The 16,822-nt window shown below is 35.8% G+C and overlaps 1 protein-coding gene across 2 annotated transcripts in view; it reads left to right on the plus strand.

Annotated features, from left to right (window-relative positions):
- Positions 1-16,822, plus strand: part of MCU (mitochondrial calcium uniporter) — a 193,336-nt gene that overhangs the window by 142,858 nt on the left and 33,656 nt on the right. Inside the window, exons 1-2 of one of the 2 annotated variants that reach the window (XM_034662668.1) lie at positions 6,879-6,914; positions 7,711-7,780. In XM_034662668.1, coding sequence (XP_034518559.1) covers positions 6,894-6,914; positions 7,711-7,780 — 91 coding nt within the window. In that variant the 5' untranslated portion in view covers positions 6,879-6,893. Of the gene's footprint in view, positions 1-6,878; positions 6,915-7,710; positions 7,781-16,822 lie in introns of those variants that run through there. The other variant, XM_034662667.1, reaches the window with a different exon arrangement.

Below are 16,822 nucleotides of genomic sequence, written 5' to 3' on the forward strand. Positions count from 1 at the left end.
CTTTTCTTTCATTCATGATTTTATTTATTTGTGTCCTTTCTCTTATAAGTGTGGCTAGGGGCTTATCAATCTTAGTAATTCTTTCAAAGAACCAGTTCCTAGTGTTAAAGTACCTTACTATTATTGTATTATTATCAATGAGTTTCTTTATTATTAATTGGTTTATGTATTTGGCTGCTTTTAAAGTTAGGGGCATAAATATTTACAATTGTTAGATCTTCTTGTTGAAGAGACCCCTTTATTATGATATAGTGTCCTTCTTCATCTCTTATTACAGTCTTTGGTTTAAAATCTAGTTTGTCTGATATAAGGATTGCCACCCCAGGTTTCTTTTGATGTCCATTTTGATAAATGGCTCTCCACCCCCTCATTTTCAATCTGGAGGTGTCTCTGGGTCTAAAATGAGTCTCTTGTAAGCAGCAAATCTATGGGTCTTGTTTTTTTATCCATTCTGATACCCTATGTTTTGATTGGAGCATTTAGTCCATTTACATTCAGAGTAATTATTAAAAAATATGAATTTAGTGCCTTTGTATTACCTGTAAAGTTGCTGTTCCTGTAGATTGTCTCTGTTCTTTCCTGGTCTTTGTTACTTTTGGGTTTCTCTCTGTGCTCAAAGGATCTCCTTTAATATTTTTTGCAGGGCTGATTTAGTGTTCATAAATTCCTTTCATTTTTGTTTGTCCCAGAGGCTCTTTATCTCACCTTCTATTCTGAATGACAGTTTTGCTGGATAAAGCATTCTTGGCTGCATACTGGGAAACCAGGTAGCACGTTGAATATATCATGCCAGTCCTTTCTGGCCTGCTAGGTCTCTATGGACAGGTCTACTGCTAGCCTATATGTGTCTAACCTTGTAGGTTAAGTATCTCTTGTCCCGAGCTGCTTTCAAGATTTTGTCTTTATCTCTGTAATTTGCAAGCTTCACTATAATATAGGTCAAGGTGTTGACCTATTTTTGTTGATTTTGAGGGGAGTTCTCTGTGCCTCTTGTACTTGAATGTCTGTTTTCTTCCCCAGATTAGGGAAGTTTTCAGCTATAACTGTTCAAATAGGGCACCTGGGTGGTGCAGTCGGTTAAGTGTCTGACTCTTGGTTTCAGCTCAGGTCATGATCTCAGGATCCTGGGATTGAGCCCTGTGTCAGACTCCACACTCAGCATGGAGTCTGCTTGAGATTCTCTCTCTTCCTCTCCTCTTCCCCTCACACTCATGCTATATCTCTCTCTCTCTCAAATAAACAAAATCTTTTAAAATATATATATATATATATATATATTATTTTAAGCATTTATTTTTTTTAAAAGGTTTTATTTATTTATTTGAGAGAGAGAGTGCTCAGAGGGGCAGAGGGAGAGGGAGAAGCAGACTCCCCACTGAACAGGGAGCCCAAAAGCAGGGCTCGATCCCAGGACTCTGAGATCACGACCCGAGCCGAAGGCAGACACTCAACCAGCTGAGCCACCCAGGCGCCCCTAAATAAATAAAATCTTAAAACATTTTTAATTTGTTCAAATAAACCTTCTGCCCCTTTTCCCACTCCTCATCTTCTGGAACTCCTATAATATACATATTATTTTGCTTTTTGGAATCACTGAGTTCCCTAAGTCTACCTTCATGATCTAATAGTTTTCTTTCCCTCTTCTTTCCAGCTTCCTTATTTTCCATTATTTTTATCTTATGTATCACTGATTTGCTCTTCTGCTTTGTTCATCCTCGTTTTTATAGCCTCCACTTGGGACTCCATCTTAGTAATAGCATTTTTAATTTCAACCTGGCTAGATTTTAGTTCTTTTTTTCTCTTGAGTAAGGGATTCTCTAGTGTTTTCTATGCTTTTTTCAGGCCCAGCTAGTATCTTTATTACTGTTGTTTTAAATTCTAGGTCAGACATCTTACTTATATACATATTGATTAAATCCCCTCCTGTTCTTTCTTTTGGGGTGATTTTCTCCATCTCATCATTTTGTCCAGAAAAGAAAAGAAGAAAGAAAGAAAGAAAAAAAACAATAACAACCACAACAATAGAAAACAAACCAAAAACCTAGATCCTGGGGGTGTTTTGGTCTGCTTGTTAAAAGAAACTAGATACCCAAATAAGAAAGAAAAACATGTATATGTGTATATATAAATGTGTGTGTAAATACATATATGTGTGTATAAATAGAATGAAAGGAAACTATATATATATATATATTTAAAAAGAATAAAAAGAATTGAAAAAATAAAATAATTGAAAACATAATACCAATAGACTAAAGAATAAAAATACAAAGAATGGTATATACTGTTTACCCTAAGAACTGAAGTTTTGCAGCCCTCTATGATCAGGAAACTTGGTTTCAGTGAGTTAATTGTGTTGGTCTTCTGGGGGAGGGGCCTGCTGTGCTGATTCTCAGGTGGACTTGCCCTAGTGGAAAAGTGCCTCCTGTGCTCAGAGACCAAGACTCGGTGTAAGCAGCTCCAGACTCCACTAGGTGGCACTATTTTGCTCCCTGAAGGCCTTCAGTACTAATGGGCTGGATGAATATGGCTGTACCCTGCTAGCACCAGAGCTGAAAATTCACCTCTCCCGCTTCAGTTAGCCCTCACAGAACAGCATTCAGTCACTCTTGTCAGAATTCTGTCAGAATTCTGTTCACCCGGCCTGTGACCGAGCATTTTCATCTCAGGCATGTGACTGAGTTTCAAAACTTCAAATTTTAGGGACCGCCCATGGCACGGACCCTTGCTATTCCTTGGAGAGGGGTCTCACCAGACTTCTGCCTTTTGCTGGATCCTGCCCAGGAAAGCAGTGGCACAGCCGTGCAGTGGTTTGCATTTTATTGCAACACAGAGCAGAGAGCTGGCACGTAGACTTGCTGTTCTCAGCCAGCTTCCCCATTTCTATGCCTGGGAACTCTGCCCCACTCAGGTACCCCCTGTTGTTCTTGTGATCCCCAGGATCCTGAGACCATACTGTTACACCTGGGATTCTGCCCCACTTTGCCACCTGAGTACCTTTGAGCCAGGGACGCTCCCCCACCCCCGCACTGTAGCCGACTTCTAAAAATTCTGATTTTGCACTCCACTGCTTATAATGCTTTGCAGTAGCCTCCTTAAGCAGGCCCCCACCCCTCTGCCATATCATCAGCTATATCACACCGGATTCAAGTCTCCGCACCTCCTACCTTCCAAACTGTACTCGGTTTTCTACTTGTAGACTTGCAGCATCTGTTTTTTCAGATCTCTGATTGATTTCTTGGGTGTTCAGAATGATTTGATAACTGTGTAGTTGCATTCGAGAGACAAACTTAGGGTCCCCCAACTACTCTGCCATCTTAACTTCTGGAATTGACATTTTTAATTGGGTAGCCAGTGTAGGCCTCACTCAGAAAGTGAAACTTGAGCAAACATTTGAAGGAAGTGAGGGAGACTGATAGTTACCTGAAGAAATAATATTCTAATCAGAAATAATAACTATTGCAGAAGTCTTGAAGCAAGAGCATAGCTGGTGCATACAAGAAACAGGACAGAGTCTGGAGGGGCTAAAGCAGAATAATTGAGAGGGAGAAGAGTAAGGGATGAAGTGTGAGGTTATCTGATAACATTGGGCCTTAAAGGCAATTGAAAGAACTTAGATTTATACTCTGAAATAACTGCTAAACCAAAGTAAACTTTCCATATTATCAGAAGAAATACATGCATAACTAAAATAAAGCAAACCCAAACCATTTAGTAAACTATTTTTAAGAAGAAAGAGCAGCAATAAAAACATAAAATATTTATAGCATAATATTTGATGACTGAAAGAAGATTAAATATATGTTACATTAATAAATGTAAATAGGCTAAACTTTCCCATTAAATGATTCCCAGATTATATCACAAAAAATTATTTAGAATAATTTCTAAAACGAATTCTGAAAGAATAGCAAAATTAGAGGACAAGTAAAGCATAACAAGCAAATACAAACTAAATATAAATGCAGGGGTCATGATCTTAATATTGGACAAGATTAGTACAATTAGTACTTAGTACAAGAAGCATTGCATTAGGGAAAGGGACATACAAGATCTGTGTGAAGAATACCTTAAAATGCTTCTCAGTGACACAAATACAGACTTGAAAGGTGTACAAGGTTTTTGGATACAAAGACTCAAAATCATATGGACATTTGTTTCCCTTATGTTAATCCATGGAGTTAATATGATCTCAATTTCAAAACAGAAAACAAAGAAAAAACTAGTTAACATTTATTGAGCAGTTACTTTATGCCAGGCACTGTTCTAAATACTTTATATGTATTACATTTAGTCCTCACAGCGAGTTTATGTGGTAGGTGCTAGTGTTACTCTTCGTCCATTTTTCAGTGAAGAAACTGAGGCTCAAAGAGACTAATGAATTAGTTCCAAGTTGAAGTTAGAGTAGGTTATTGAATCAGAATCTAAACTCAGGCAGGGTGATTACAAATCTGTGATTTTAACCACTATGCTGTTATACTGCTTTTGAAATGAATGGGATTGTGTGTTTGTGTTGTGTCACTAGACAAACTCGCTCTAAGTTCAAGAGTTGAAGAGTAACCAGGAAAATTCTTAAAAGTAATCAGAGAAAACTAGCTTACTCTCCCAGACACTAAAATGTATTACAAAGCTAGAATGTTGAAATAATGTAGTCACTAGGACATGAGCAGACAGATCAGTGAACAGAATACTAATTCAGAAAAAGATCTAAATTCGTCTAGGTATTTAGAAAATTACAAAGGTAACATTTCAAATAAGAGGGGGAAATAAATTATTTAAATACAGGACACCTTTGTTATTAGTGGGAAATTAGTTGGATTTCTACTTAACTTTAACCAAGATTAATTCCTAATGAATCAATTATTTAAACCTGAAAAATTAAACTAAAAGAAACAGAGACTGTTATAATATTCTCAAAGTAGGGAAGACCTCTAAGATATGTGACAGGCCCCTTAAGCTACAGAGAAGATTGCAACGTGTTCTGTTGACAGAGGGCTAATTTTCTCAGTTTTAAAGAACTTCTACAAAATAATATTCCAAGACCAAGAACAAAATGGAAAAAAGGGCAAAGGCTGTAAATACTTAGTTCATAGAAAAGCAAATACAATTAACTCTTAGATAAAAATGTGTAAAATTTTTCACTTTTAATACAAAAAATGCAAATTACAACTATAGCGAAATACTGCTCAGCTTTGACATTGGCAAAATAAAAAAGTTTAATGATACGTTGTTTTGGAGGGTGTTAGGAATCACATGCTCACTTAATGAATAGGAATATAATTTGTAGGTATGTGAATTCATGTTAATTTCCATGAAAAACAATTTGGCAATAGCTTTCAAAATTTAAAGTGTACATACCTTTAATTTGGCACTTGAAGTATTTTATCCTCCGATATTGGTGCCTACATGTAAGGATATTCATTCTTGTATCATGTGTTAAAATAATTAAAGATTGTTTGTCAACAGTCAGTTGTAAAGATATACCATAAAATTTATTTAACCAATGTAATTTTATTCAGTCACTAAAAACAGTGAGTTAAATTAAAAAAAAAATCCAGATGAGTAAGCACGCTCCCATTTATGTTTTTAAAAATCTCTGTAAATACATGCATATGTACACAAGCTTGTATATGTATAACACTGTCCTTGATAAGATATTCAGATTTAATGAGTTACCTCTGGAAAGAACTGTGTTGTTGGGCCATAGGGATGGAAAGAAGACCAACATTAAGTGTAAAAGACTTAATTTTTTATTTAGTTTTAGTTTTTTGAATTTTTTATCATGTACCTGTTTTATCTGTTCAAAAGAAATAAGCCTTTAAAGTAAAATTATATTGCGAGAAGCTACCTAAGCATAGAGGAACAAAAAGACCTGCAGAGGATAAGACCAAGGCCCTGTGTGTTTTGTATAGAAGATGTTTAGCAGAATTGAGACCTGGATTCTAAATCCTGATTCTGCCTGATGTATGACTCTTAGTCACTTTCCCTCTGTGGGTCTCACTTTTTTCATTGTTGAATAAGGGGTAGGATTCATCTTCCCCTGCCTTCCAGCATTAGTTTTCAAACTGCTTTATGAAGTCCAAGGATTCTTTGGATCCTTATGGGGCTCAAGCAGAGGATCAGGATTGTGGGGTTTCCCAGCACACCCATCTTTAACCAGAGCATCCCTGAATCAATGTGTAAAATCAAGTTTAACTAAATGTTTGAAACGTAAAAAAAGTCTGAAAGTCACAGTAAAGTCATTGTATGTATTAACTTAAAGGTTCTCAGCAGCATGAAAACACATTAGTGTACCATGATCAGCTATGAACTAAGTCTCAAGTAATTTTAAATGATTACAGTAGTCCCCCCTTATCTATGGTTTCATTTTCAGTTACCCACAGTCAACCGAAGTCCAGAAGCAGATGATCTTCCTTCTGACATATGGTCAGAAGGTCATTAGTAGTTTAACACTAGGTCACAATGCCTGCGTCCTTCATTTCATTTCATCTCATCTTGTAGGCATTTTTATCATTTTATGTCATCACAAGAAGAAGGGTGAGCGCAGTAGAGTAAGATACTTTGAGAGAGAGACCACATTTATTTGACTATTACAGTATATTATTATAGTTCTATTTTATCATTAGCTACTGTTGCTAGTCTGTGCTTAATTCATAAGTTAAACTTTATCTTAAGTATGACCTTAAGTATGTATGTATAAGAAAAAAGATACAGGGTTCAGTACTATACATAGTTTCAGGCTCCGCTGAAGGATCTTGGGACATGGCCCCTGTGAGTAAGAGGGGACTACTGTATTTACATTTTTAGTAAATGTCAGTCTCATATTTCTGCGTGCTTTCTTAAGTTGGAAGGAGGCGAGAATTGATGTTCACACGAAGGATACAAAGTCTGTTATGCATCATGGTTGTGTTAAGGTACGTCTTGTCATAGAGTCCCAAATGATTTTTCTTTTAGGGCTGATGGAGTGGAATATAATATCTGCCTCAGAGGCAGACATTGTTTTTAGTCAGTTAATGCCTTCCTTTAATACTTTCTGTGGCTGGGAAAGTAAAAGGTACAAAGGGATAAATGAATCATTTGACAAGTCAGAAACATATTTAATATTCTTTTTGAAACTTAGTTTAATTGTGAGAAACTAAATTCTAGACCTAAATCTGCAAAGGGACACTACTCTCAGAGAAGGTAGTAAGATTGTAAGTGATTTCCTTCTTATATTCAGAAGGAAATTATTCGGGACTCAGGGAATGAGCCTGCCTGACCAAGTTTTAAAATTAAAAAAAAAAAAAAAAAAGAAAAGGAAAATGAACAGAAAGACTAGATCTCTACCCAGCAATAGCAAATTCATAATACAACTACCTAACACCTAGTTATGAAGGAAATGCAGATCTAAAAGCTAGCAAGAGGAGCATAAAAATTTAGTTGAGAGTTGATAGCCCTTAAAACCAATATTGAATGTTTAAAAAGTAGATGAAAAAGCAATTGTGTGATATGTGTGTATGTAAATGTGTTTGTATAACATTTTGAAAACAAACCAAAATATTCATCACTATGATCTTAAGATGATAACGAGTTTGAGAGACTTTTAAACTATATTTTTAAACTTTTCTACAAAGAGTACATATTATTTAAATAATCAAAAAGTTATTTATCATACACACACATGTTTGTTGCTCTGTCCTGACCGTCAGTGTGTCTTTTTGTATTTTCTAGGTGCACCAGAGGCTCTCTTCTTGGCAGAATTTGGGAGTTGTTTATTGCAGTACTGTTGTGCCCTCTGATGGTGAGTTTTGGCACATCCATTTTTTATGTGTAATTTTTTTCCTTAACTCGATATTTCTCATTCTCTAACGTATAAATTTATAAATCATACTCCTTCACCTAAGATAGACTTGGAATCAGACAGAGAAGCTGGAGGGACAGTGCTAAAGAAGAGAAATAAAATTTGAATGAAGATGCAGTGAATTTAGAGAGATCAGAAAGCAAAACTAATAGACCCATCAAGTTTTCATAGATCATGGAATGTTGTTATCTCATCTCTTCATTTATGTTTTAACACTGGGGACATAGGTAATGTGAAGATCACAGAAGCACCATCTTTGGTATTTCCTAACCATTAGGTCTTCATATGGTGGATCATGATCAAACTCTCCAGCCCCTTCATGTCATCAGCGCCTAGACAGAAGCAATTCAGTCCGAGACCTCCTCCCCTGATTGTTTTTTTCTTTCCTTAGACTCAGGGCTGTGATACCCTTCTTTGATGTGAGAAGGAATGAACAGATGCTTGGGGTCCACACACAGCCCTTTGTGAATGTCCATGATGCTGCAAACAGCAACAGGATGGAGGCTTTGGTTGTTGTTACAGTAGAGGGGGAATATGTTTACAACCTTACTGTCATTTCTCTTACCCAGTATTGCACATCTGCAGTTTAGATCATTCGTTTAGAGCTGAATGTTATATATATTTCCTCTGTATCAAGTTTAGTTTGATAGAATTCTAATTTCAACCTTATAAATATTAATTTATAGGCAAAGCAACCCTCAGAAGAGCACCTAGCAAACTTATAGACACCTAAAGTGAGGAAGCCTCAGAGGAATTTTGAAAGTCATAGGATCCCCTGTTACTCCTCAGAATAGATATTTGCAGTGTTATCAGAATCCTCCCCTCACCCCCACCCCAGAGCTGTTTAAACTTAATGTAGTTGCTATTACCCTATATGGAAGTATTTGAATAATGTAACAATGGTGCAGTTGTACTGGGGTATCTGGATGAATATTGTTCTAGGACATAAATGCTAGTAGGTTGCCCTATGTTGCATAAGGGGTTGAAAAGATACATACTTCAAAAAAAAGAAAAAAAAGCACCGATCCCCAAATTCCTACCAATACTATTGCCCTTCTTAAGAAAACAAACTCATATTAGTTATCAAGAAATAGAAGCAAATAATTGATTTAATGCAGCTCATTGTCGTTACTATCCCCAAATTATACATCCTTCTTATTTTTACTTGTACACCAGTTTTACCTTAGGTCTGTATAGCATATGAGAAGACTGCCTAATACACAGCTACTTCAGTAGAGTTAGCCACCAGTAGTAAGGTCTCCGCCACCATTCATTGCTCTTAGTTGAGGCTGCTGCATTGTATTCTGTATTAAATGAGGACCCCCATTTTTTAAAAGTACAAAATCTAAAATACCACATTATATTTATGTACCTTGTATATATGCCTAATCTATACTACCTTTCAGTAATTGCTTATTGTGCTGTTTGATCCATCTTCTAATCATGACTATAATAGCTGATATAAAGGGTATACAGTATCTTTTTTTTTTTTAAATTTTATTTTATTATATTGTGTTAATCACCAAGGGGTATACAGTATCTTAAATGTTTAACCTTCTTACCAAAGCAATCTAAAAGGTTCTTAGTTTTTCTTTCATCACAAATATTTTTGGAGATCTGGTGAAAGCACTAGACTCTTTCTTTAGAGAAAAGTTGTATATATACATAGGAAATTTTACACATAATTTCTTAGTGATACAGACTCCCTGAAACCAGCTCACAGACCCTCAACTGGAGAAGCGCTTCAGATACATGGCGCACAGGTGCACATGTGTGTACCCATGCCCACGTTCCCTTTCAGGAGAGGCATTGTGCTTAGACGTTAAGTAAGAGACAAGTTTGGAGTCAAGCAGATCTTGGTTTACATCCCAGTTTCACCATTTAACCACCTTATAACTTCAGGCAAAATAATTAGCTTCTCAGAGCCTCTTTTCTCATCTGTGAAATGGAGAAAATAGTAAAAGTATCACCTCAGAGAGAAAAACATATTTACCCTGCAGAAGTGGTACTTGTCCACCAGAAATACTTACTCTATAAACGGTGCTGGTGGTAGTGTTAAAGCCCTCTAATCTAAACAATGTGGCTTGAGACTTCTCGTTTTAACTTCTCTGTGCCCCTGATCCTCTACTATAAAATGACTAACAGCACATCATTACGATTGGATTGTTTATACATACTTAAGATCTCCAGAGCCTTCGGGGGGTTCCCCTTCATTTTAATGAAAGTTAAGGACGAGAGTAATTCTACTACAGACAGATTGAATATATATAATTGATCATCCAACCCAGGATACTTTTGAGGATGAAAAGGGGACAACCAGAGTTTTCCTGACAATTTCTAATAGTGTAAGCCCAGGACATATCTTCACCTTGGCAACTGGGAAGGTGCCAAATGTGATCTAGAATAAGAACAAGGAACACAATCTGTTCTAGCCGTCTTCATTTCTCTATGCAGAATGTAATGCTACTGAGTTAACCCTGTATTGAGAATTGTGGTAGACGGTTGTGTATAGTTAACAAAAGGTACAAGATTTCTTACAAGAATTATTTGAGGGAAAATAATTCTATTTAATGAAGGGTTATTGAAAATAACAGGTTGTCTGGGTGGCTCGGTCAGTTAAGCATCTGCCTTTGGCTCAGGTCATGATCCGTGGGTCCTGGGATCAAATCCCGAGTTGGGCTCCCTGCTCTGTGGAGAGTCTGCTGCTCCCTCTGCCCTTCCTCCCACTCGTTCTCCCACTCTCTCTCTCAAATAAATAAATAAAATCTTAGAAAAGAGCAATCATTGTTTAATCAACCTAGGTATAGATTATATAATTCTTAACCCAAGGTCTCTGGATGGTTTGGAGAACTAAATATGTTCCCCAACTTTTTCTTTGTTTTTTGTCCTGTTACTTTTTTTTTTTTAAGTTTTATTGAGATATATTTTACATACCATAAAATTCACATATCGTGTCATAGCATCATAACAGTCCAGCTTTAGACTACTTCCTTCATCCCAGTTTCCTTGTTCCGGTTTTGTAGTCAGTCACTCTCCCACCTTCTGCCTCAGGCAACCACTAATCTACTTTCTGCCTTTAATAATTAAATCTTTCCCAAAAATGTCATATAAATGGACTCCTATAATATGTAGTCTTTTGCATATTATAATGCTTTTGAAGTTTATCCCTATTGTAGTGGGTGTTGCAGTTCTTTCCTTTATTTTTACTGCTGAGAAATGTTCTAGTGTATGAAAATACTACGTTTTGTTTATTCACCAAGTGAAAGATGCTTGGATTGTTTTCCATTTTGGACTGTTACTACTGCTGGTATCAACATTTGCTTGTAAGTCTGTGTGAACATATGTTTTCATTTCTCTGGTGTAGATTCTTAGTGGAATGGCTGGATTATATGGTATATACTTGACTTTTGAAGAAATTATAAGACTGTTTTCCAAGATGGCTGTACTATGCATTCCAACCAGCAACATATGTGTTCCAGTTTCCCTGTATCTTCCCCAACACTTATTTGGATCAATCTTCTTGATTATAGATATTTTAGTGGATATGTAGTATTATTTCATTGTGGGTTTATTTATTTATTTATTTTTTAGTTGAGAGAGAGTGAGTGGGAGAGAGAGCATAAGCCGGGGGGATGGGGAGAGGCAGGAGGAGAGGAAGAAGCAAACTCATCACTGAGAGGGAGCCTGACTTGGGGCTCAGTCCCAGTCCTGGGATCATGACCTGAGCCAAAGGCAGACGCTTAACTGACTGAGCCACCCAGGTGCCCTTCGTTGTGGTTTTAATGTACATTTCACTGCTGACTAATGATGTTGAGCATCTTTTATTTTTTTTAAGATTTTTTTTTTATTTATTAGAGAGAGAGCATGAGCAGGGGGAGGGGCAGAGGGAGAAGCAGACTCCTTGTTGAGCAGGGAGCCCAAGTCAAGGCTCAATCCCAGGACCCTGGGATCGTGACCTGAGCTGAAGACAGAAGCTTAACCAACTGAGCCACCCTGGCATCCTGATGTTGAGCATCTTTTAGTTTGCTTATTAACCATTCAAATATTTTCTTTAGAAAAGGATTCAAACTTTTTGCCCATTTAAAAAAATTGACCATCTTGGTATTGATTTGTAAGTATTCTTTATATATTGTAGAGCTTTTCCTGTTGCTTTTCAAATCGTTTGGGGGAAAAGAAAGATTTGTTTGAGTCATCTTGTTTTATTAATGGCACTCCTGTACACATTTGGAAATTCTGTATTTATTGTCATCATCGTGTTGAGGACACAAACTACCCCACTACTGCCTTTCATTTCAACTTTTCAAAAAGTTGACAACAAAAAAGAAAGTAATGAAATCACCTAATCACCAAAGATGATAGAACACAAAGCCTTATTTTTTAATGTGGCAGAGTTCTCACCAACCTTTGTATGAAGTTGGGAAAGCTGAAAAAGCTTACAGTTTTCCATTTTTAAAATATATCTTACACTTTGGATTTTTTTGTTGTTGTAAGTAGAAGTTTCAGTTAGGAATTACCAAAAATTTTGTTCTATTACAAAAGCCTTTTTTGAAAAGGTTCTATAAAATTGACTTTCACATTGCCAAGAAAAGCTGCCACGTGAAATTGAAAAGACCTTTAAGTTTTATGTGCTGACAGTTTTGAACTGACTTAGCTTGGAGTAGAAGCAAATTTATGTCAAATTTCAGATGATGTCATCCATTGTAGGATTCCTGTCATTTATTCCAATAATTTGAAGTTTTGAAGGAATTAGAAATTATCCCATTTCCCTCTGGAATGCAGCTTGATGAAACTATTAATTTGTTCTAAGGAGTTAGTTCCTAGTTTTTGTCTCTTAATAAGCATGTTGACACAGTCTAAGAAAAACCTCAAATATGTGAGATTCTCTTACGGAAATTAGAAAAGCTGTTAACATTAATGGTTGTCACCGCCTTTGAAAGATTGTTAAATTTCTTTGCCAAAATAACTACCAGAAAAAAAATTTTTTTTTGATGCTAAGGAAGATCTTGGTACTCAGCACAGATGGTGCATCTTCCAAGCTTAGTAACTTGCATATTTATATTGCCTCAGAGAAGAAAGGAGCCCCACCCATTGTAATAATACATTGGGTTTCTTTTTTTTCATTGGCACATACTGGAGTTGAAGGCTCTTCCAACAGCCGTAAAAGAAGCCTTGCCTGCTACCACAGAAGTAATCACCATCATGAGAAGAAGACTTTATCAAAATAGAATATTTTCCTTTGCTTGATTAAACTTTGGATAGGAGTTTTGCTTTTTAAGAGAAGAGAAAATTTAGTACAAGGAAGAGTTTGCTTATGGTTTGATTTATTTGGGGATATTTGGGTTTTTATGAATGAGCATAATCTTCCAATTTAAGACCTTTTAGTCATTATTACGAATTTGATAGAACAATCATAAGCTCCTTTAACCAAGCAGTAATTAGAAATAGACAGCCTTGTGAATTCCCAACTGCTGGAGGAAATTTCTCTGGGACTGGTCATGAATGGAAAGCTTTATCAGTTTCTCTACAAGAATTGAAAAACCTCAGGGCTCTTGAAGATTCCCTTCCCACTCAGAAACCTTAAAATCGAATTTCGGATTTGTAGTCTTTTGATACTGCATCAAAACAGTGATATGAATTCGATTCTAAGAGTCTTAGGAAATTCGAATGTTCCTTGCACACATGTAGCCTACCATCATCATCTGGCAAAGTGAGCTGTGATTATATTTGTTACCACATATCTTTCTCAGAGTCTCAGAGTTTTCACTTCTTTTCATGAAAACAAAAAGGCATAACCTTCTAGATATCAAAGATTATATTCAAGTTAACCATGTTCCAGAACCCCAGGCCATTATGTGACTTCTTTATGCAAACCAAACAATAGCAGCCTTATAATTGAAATGGTTTTTTTATATAGAATTAAAGTTTATTTTATTTAATTTGTACAGTTTTGTTTTATCTCTTTAGAAAAAATAAGAAATGGCCATTAATTTGAGGTTAAAAATGGGGAAATACTTCAGTTTTTGTCAACATTTATTTAAAAAATATGTCAGTGTTGTAGTCTGCTTGGGCTACCATAACAAAATACCATAGGCTGGGTGGCTTAACTGACAAAAATTTATTTTTTCACAGTTCTGGAGGCTGGAAGTCTGAGGCCAGGGTGCCAGCGTGGTCTGGTTCTCATAAGAACTCTATTAGCTTGTGGATAGCTACTTTCTGTCTGTGTTCCCACATGGTGGGGAGTGGAGAGAGTTCTTACTCTTCTTATAAATCCACAGTCCTAACAGATTAGGGCCTGTCCTTTGTCCTTTATGATCTCATTTAACCTTTGTTACCTCCTAAAGACCCATCTCCAGATAGTCACACTGGAATTAGAGCTCCAACATATGAATTGGTCAGGGGCACACAGCTCAGTCCATAACAGGCAATATGAAGGAAATCAGTTTCTGATGCAATAAAATAAATTTTATCTAAAATTTTTATGTATGAATTGTTTGAATTTTTTCAGGAAATAGGGCCAAAGGAGGAATCTATACCTTTATCAGTGTCTCAAAGAGGTCAATTATCTAAAAATACTAAGAAACATGGAATTGGTTTATATGGTATACACTTTTTCTTGTTGTTGCCCTCAGTGGAACAAGTCAGATTTGTTATCTTGAGAGTTAAAGACATGATTGCATGTATTCTATGACTTTAGACTTTGGGTTTTAAGACTATAGTTTTTAGGAAAATCAAGAAAAACTATTATAAAGCAGGCCTTTTTTCACATATTCTCATTGAATCTTCTCAGCAGCCTTATCAGAATCCCTATGTTGTAAGTGAGAAAACTGAGGTGCAGTTATATTCAGTAGTGTGCCCATGGATTCAAGCTGTCTCCTGTGGTAGAACCTGAGTACGATCAAGCTGAGATTCCAAAACCCTGCTTTTTCTACCGTACTCAACTGTCTGTACTTTAGGACTGGATTCTGCTTCTCAGTACCAGAAGTTGAAGTGGGCCAAAGGTCAAGGTTTAATAAAGTTACTTTCACAGCAGCACCATCAAAAGCATTGGTTTTAAAAGGAAAAAATGTTACAGTACTATTTTGGGACAGGACTTCATTTTTATAAAAGCAAACAAAAATTGTTAATTCTCAGAATGAGTACGTGAATGAGAAGAAAGGAGGGAATGACCTTTTAGCACAAATGGTTTTGACATTTATGAGAAATATTTTCATGAATTCATTTTAAAAGAACCAGAATTAACAAAAGGTGCATAGGTTGTATGGCTATTTAACATCAGACTGGTAATACCATATATTCAAAGACAATTTATAACTGTGTTTTTCCAACTTTTATCATCTAGGCCTCATAATAACTTCACAAAAATAGTTTTATGTAGTTTATAGAGATTCGTTTATACAAATAATGATTCACCTCAAGTACAAAGTGAAATATGTAGTTGATGTGATTAAACTGATTTATAGGGGTGCCTGGGTGGCTCAGTTGGTTAAGCACCCAACTCTTGGTTTCGGCTCAGGTCATGATCTCGGATCCTGAGATCAAGCATCAGGCTCCATGCTCATCAGGGAGTCTGCTTGTCCTTCTGCTCCTCCCCTGCTCTCTCTTAAATAAATAAATAAATTTTTTAAAAAAATTAATTTATACTACTGGTTAGAAAAAAACAACTGAATTTATTAAACTACTTACATTGTAATTATATAATTGGGCTTTCTTATATTGCTGTGGAAAAATATTTCCTACATAAATATTTACATGTTTTCAACATGAGTATTCTTCAAATGATGTTAATATGTGACAGATTTAGTATATTTAATATATTATGAATAATGTAAAGAAAATTTCAATGATCTATTTTTCATAAATAGATTCTTCTGAGGTTATTGTGAAGCAAGAACATTTTGTTTATACATGTTAATTACAGATTTCAAGGATATTTTTGACATAATGTATTTTTGCAATAATGTAAGGAAGGGCCTTATTATCACCAAAATAATATTTAGTTTATTAAAATGGTAGTCTTACATTTTGTCTAACATATAATTTAATGAGAAAGCATATGGGCCTTTGGAATTATATTTATGAACGTAGAAGTGAGTATTAAAAATAAATTGTTTGAAGCTATCTAGGCATGATACTAGTAAAAAAAATCTGTAAAACATATATTAAGAAGAATAAACTGTATTGAAGGATATAAAATAAGATAAAAATAAATGCAGAGTTATAAACATTAATGAATGTGAAGGCAACATTGTAAAAATTGTCAGCTTCCTTTGGATGTATTTATAAACTCCAGTGCAATGCTAATCTAAACCCCAACAGAAACTGCTGAACATATTCAAAAATTCATATGAAAGAATAAAACTATACAAATACCTAAGATAAATTTGGAGTAGAAAAGGGGGAAAGGTTTGACCAAACCACATTAAGATGTATTTTTAAGGGGCGCCTGGGTGGCACAGCGGTTAAAGCGTCTGCCTTCGGCTCAGGGCGTGATCCCGGCGTTACGGGATCGAGCCCCACGTCAGGCTCCTCTGCTGGGAGCCTGCTTCTTCCTCTCCCACTCCCCCTGCTTGTGTCCCCTCTCTCACTGACTGTCTCTATCTCTGTCAAATAAATAAATAAAATCTTTAAAAAAAAAAAAAAAAGATGTATTTTTAAAACCATAATAATCAAAACAGTGAAATGCTGGTTCAGGAAAGATTGTAGGGTCAGGTTAGAGAAACATTGCATATATGGAAATTTAATGTGTGATAGAATTAGCATTGTAAATCAGGAGAAAAGGCAGACTATTCAATAAATACTGCTGTTAAAATTGACTTCTTACCTCACGAAAGTAAATTCCAGATGGCATAAGGAGTGAAACGTGAAATAAAGAGCTCAAAAAGGAAAAGAAAATTTGGCCAAATTTATATTGGAAACTAAAAACAAGGAGTGCTGCTAACTCTTTTAGCCTTCTTTTTATTTGTAATAAAGAACAAAAAAAAA

The sequence above is a fragment of the Ailuropoda melanoleuca genome, chromosome 6, assembly GCF_002007445.2.
Source record: "Ailuropoda melanoleuca isolate Jingjing chromosome 6, ASM200744v2, whole genome shotgun sequence".
In the NCBI taxonomy this organism is placed as follows: Eukaryota; Metazoa; Chordata; class Mammalia; order Carnivora; family Ursidae; genus Ailuropoda; species Ailuropoda melanoleuca.